Source organism: Mandrillus leucophaeus, unplaced genomic scaffold (assembly GCF_000951045.1).
Source record: "Mandrillus leucophaeus isolate KB7577 unplaced genomic scaffold, Mleu.le_1.0 Scaffold1, whole genome shotgun sequence".
In the NCBI taxonomy this organism is placed as follows: domain Eukaryota; kingdom Metazoa; phylum Chordata; class Mammalia; order Primates; family Cercopithecidae; genus Mandrillus; species Mandrillus leucophaeus.
The window spans coordinates 14,645,188-14,649,240 of NW_012098097.1; the positions used below are offsets into that span (position 1 = coordinate 14,645,188).

Genomic DNA, 4,053 nt, shown 5'->3' on the forward strand with positions numbered 1-4,053 from the left:
AGTTTCTAAGCTGGTAGACTAAGTCCCACAACTTCGTTTTTTTCCCGAGGTTGCCTCAGTTACTTTTGGTCCTTTGCATTTCCATGTGAATTTTACAATCAGTATGTTAATTTCTGCAAAGAACCTGCTGGATTTTCACTGAGATTACAATTAATCTACAGATTGATTTGGGAGAAGTCACCACCTCTATAATATGGAGCCTTCTCCTCCCTCAACGTAGTTGTAAATGGTATCGTTTAAAATTTCACTTTCTGATTTTTCTCTATTAACAGTGACGTAGAACCCTATCAAGATTGAGGTTTTTCAGAGGCTGAGGCAGGATAATTGCTTGAACCCAGGGGTAGAGGTTGCAGTGAGCCAAGATCGTGCCACTGCACACCAGCCTGGGCAACAGAGTGAGACTCTGTCTCCAAAAAAAAAAAAAAAAATGGTTTACTGGGATAGGAGGAGAAGCCAGAATGATTCCCCTGCAGTAGAAAGCTTGGGCTAATTGACTTTCTTGGGGGTATTAAAGGGAACCCTTCTGCAAACCGAGCAGCCGTACAGGGGGGTAGAATGTCCCTACAGAGCCGTACAGAGGGGCAGAATGTCCCCTTGGCAGTGAACTGTTACCCTCTTTAAGCAGCAAGCTCATTGTAAGTGGCAAATGTATTGTGCCACTGTCAGGACGGAGAGCAGCCGTCTCAGAATGTCTGGATGGTGAGAAAGGCGGCAGCTATGCTCAGGTTGATGGTAGCAGAAGTCCAGCCGGACGGGTTCCACTGAGGTGCGACTCAGAGGCTCTCAGCCGGCCTTCCCATTTTCAGTCTGCTGCCCCTGTGTTTAGAATGTGCCAAACTGCCTGGCACACAGGCTGACAACAGAGTAAAACTCCTGGCATCAGAATTGCCCTGGGAGAGCCAGGTGTGTGGTTGTGGCCAGGCAACGCAGACACTCAGCCCAGCGGGACCTGTGAGTTCTCCATCCCACTGAATGGGGTCCGCTCCCCTGCACACAGGGGCCAGCTCAGGAGCTCTTCATGGGGTAGAGGAAATCTCAGAGATTTGGCCCAAAACATCAGCCCTGTGAATCGTGGGTAGAGACACAGGCCGCTCTCGACGTGTTTTCCGGAACATCATATAAAGTGCTGGCCACTCTTCCGCGGGCAGTGGCTCTCCTTTGTCAGCCTCCCCTTGGCTTTAGGGAGCTGCACGGGCCTCACCGCGCACCTGCCGGGCAAAGGTGTGCTTTTCCTTTCTTGTCAGTTTGAGGTGAAGAGTCAGGAATTTTTCTCTTTCTGCCTGGAGTGGTGACTCCAGCAGTGAGGAAGATGTGAAAATCCATCAGGCAAAGCTAATGCGAAAGAAAGAAAGAAGAGGTGTAATTATCTGAATTACCTGACTTCCATTCACGGACTCAAGCCTTCTCTAACTCAGGAGAACGACGTTCTCACGGGATGTGGCGGGGGGGGGTACTTAACGAGATATTTTTTAACCGATTTATGAATAATTCGCACTTGAAAACAGGAAAATCACTTTGGGGGCTTCATGCCAACTCCACAGGTTGCCCTCCAATTGTGATTAAGTTTCTGTAAGCTGGCTGCACAGGAGCACAGATTCCTACGTAGTGAATGTTCTCGGCTGACTTCTGAGGTGGGGCCAGGGGACTCTGCCCGCCAGGCTCCTCTGTGGAGGCTGCCGAGAGCACTCCTGGACTTGGGCTCACAGAGGCACCTGCCCTGCTCCTGGCGTTCGCCTGTCCGCGTGTGTCCACATTCACTGGAACCCGGGGCACAGGCAGCCCTGGCCAGATGAGCGGAGGGAGGGTTCCTCCCGACCTCCTCTCACAGGGACACGCACCTCCAACTGCGGCCACCCACCTTCCCCCTGAGCAAAATCAAACAACATGGGGAAGAGAGAATAGTGGATGGGAGAGAGAGGCTGGTGGTTGGGTTGGTTTCTTTGTTTTGTTTTTGTTTTTTAATTCTTTGTGTCTGGGGCTCGGGGAAGGCAGAGCTGTGTGTTAAGTGGAGGTGACTCTCCGTGGAGGGAATCAGGCCGGACTGCTCCGGCCCGGCCGCTCGGTTCCCAGACCTTCCGACGGCAGCCTCCCCTGCGGCCTTCACTCTCTCCAGCCGCGGGCCCAGCAGCCCTGCTGCCCGCCTGCTCCACGGCACCCAAGCGAATCCCCCTCCACTCTGTGCCTGCACGCACATGGCTGGGCTAACCGGGAGCCCAGGCCCAGCCGGCGTGGCCCACAGAGAACTCATGTCACCCCCTCGTGGGGCCCTGCTGCTGCCTGACATTCTGACCCCACGCATTTTTTTGGTCTCCCTCACCTGCATGCCTTCCCTGTCCAGCTGCAACCGCTTCTCCCACCCTCACTCTAGAGAGCACCCTCGTTTCCCATTTCGCTGAGGAAACAAGCAGCAGTCGCGCGAGCGCCTCTGCCGGGCCCTCCCGCCTTCCCCCAACTTCTCTGCATCTGGGCCCCCTGGCTTTGCCCCCTCCCTGGTTCCCCTGGGGAGTGGCCCTGCTCTGCCAGCCCAGCCTGTGCATCCAGTCCTGTCCCCTAGCCAGCCCGAGGAAGCTCCCCAGCAGCCTCTCCCCACCCTCCGTGCCCCCAGCTGGGTCTTTCTCACCAGCGTCCTGTGCCCATTACTCCACATCTACAAAAAGCATTTCCTGACCCTACATCCCTCTCCAGCCACTACCTGCCTCTTTTCTTCCCCTTTGCACCCAAAACCGAATTCACCCCTGTCTCAAACCCACTCTGGCTACGCTTATGCCCAACTCCAGAGCGTCCTCGCTGCTGATCCAGGGCCCAGTCAGCTCTCCTCCCCATCTCGCCTGGCCCAGGGCTGGTTTGTGGCTCTGCCCTGGACGTTGCTCCCTGGCGTCCAGACCTTTGAGCTCTGCTTTCCCTCCATGGCTGGGCTCTCACCGGCCCCTCTGCGGCCCCAGCTCGTCTCGTTGGTCTCCATAGCAGAGGCTCCGTCCTGGGTCCCTTTCCTTTCTCACTTAACTTAAAAAAGATTCACACACCGTGACTCCCAAGCGTGTCCCCAGCCAGACTCGCCTGCTGATCCACATGCTCATGGGGTCCTCTGTCCCCGGTGTCTTCACTCCCTTGTCCAGCCACTGTCGTGAGCACCACGTGTCCATGGCTGGTTCCCAGCACACTCCTCTTGCCGCCGCAGCTCGGTGCCCCGGCCAAATCTTGGAGTCATCCTCAGCTGCTCCCTTCTCCTGCCCGTCTCTGGTCCCTTTGCACACCCCGCAGACTCTCCCTCTGTGGCATGCCCAGAGCGCCCGCTTCTCAGATGCCTGGCATCCTCACAGCCCTGCAGGGTGGTCCCTTCGTGAAGGTTTGGATGCTCGGCAGGTTGCAGGGGTGGGCAAGACCAGGCCGTCTGGGAACGTGGCCCTAACGAGCACCTTCTCTGCTTGCCCTGCAGCACAGCCCGTTCTTTGCCGAGCAGCTGACCGCTTTCCAGGTGTGGCTCACCATGGGCGTGGAGAACCGGAACCCGCCGGAACAGCTGCCCATCGTCCTGCAGGTGAGTTTCTTCAGACCGGGCCAGACTGCCGAGGTCCCACAGGAAGGAAACCAGATGCCTGCACAACCCAGGAGTGCCTTCTGTCTCACTGAGCCCTGTGGGTCGGTGACCTCCTAGCCCCTCTGCCCCGAAGATGATGGCACGTGGGTCAGGTGGCATTTGGGTGAACGGATCACACAGATCCAATCAGGAGTCACTAGGCTGATCGTACATTCATTCCTAAAGGGTTTCCTCTAAAGCCATTGATGTCCCTCCTCCACCCTCAGTTAAGTGTCACTTTGGGACTGGGGAGTCATCAGCCAGTCCACCATCCCCCTCTCCCCTGGCTACCATTTCCACTTTAGGAATCGCTGAGATTCTGCTACAGATGGGCTTCGCTTCAGCGCGGGCTCTCAACACCACTGCCTGCTTCTCTTGGAAAGGGCAGGAGCTGGCAGTGAATGCTGGGAGAGGAGGGAGGAGGCTCCCTGAGCAGATGCTGACCGGCGGGAGTGGGTGGAGCGGGCTTTGTAGCC

The 4,053-nt window shown here is 56.6% G+C and overlaps 1 protein-coding gene across 1 annotated transcript in view; it reads left to right on the plus strand.

Annotated features, from left to right (window-relative positions):
* Positions 1–4,053, plus strand: part of RPTOR (regulatory associated protein of MTOR, complex 1) — a 448,104-nt gene that overhangs the window by 323,198 nt on the left and 120,853 nt on the right. Inside the window, exon 11 of the mRNA XM_011967646.1 lies at positions 3,437–3,538. Within this exon, the coding sequence (XP_011823036.1) occupies positions 3,437–3,538 (102 nt within the window). The remainder of the gene's footprint in view (positions 1–3,436; positions 3,539–4,053) is intronic.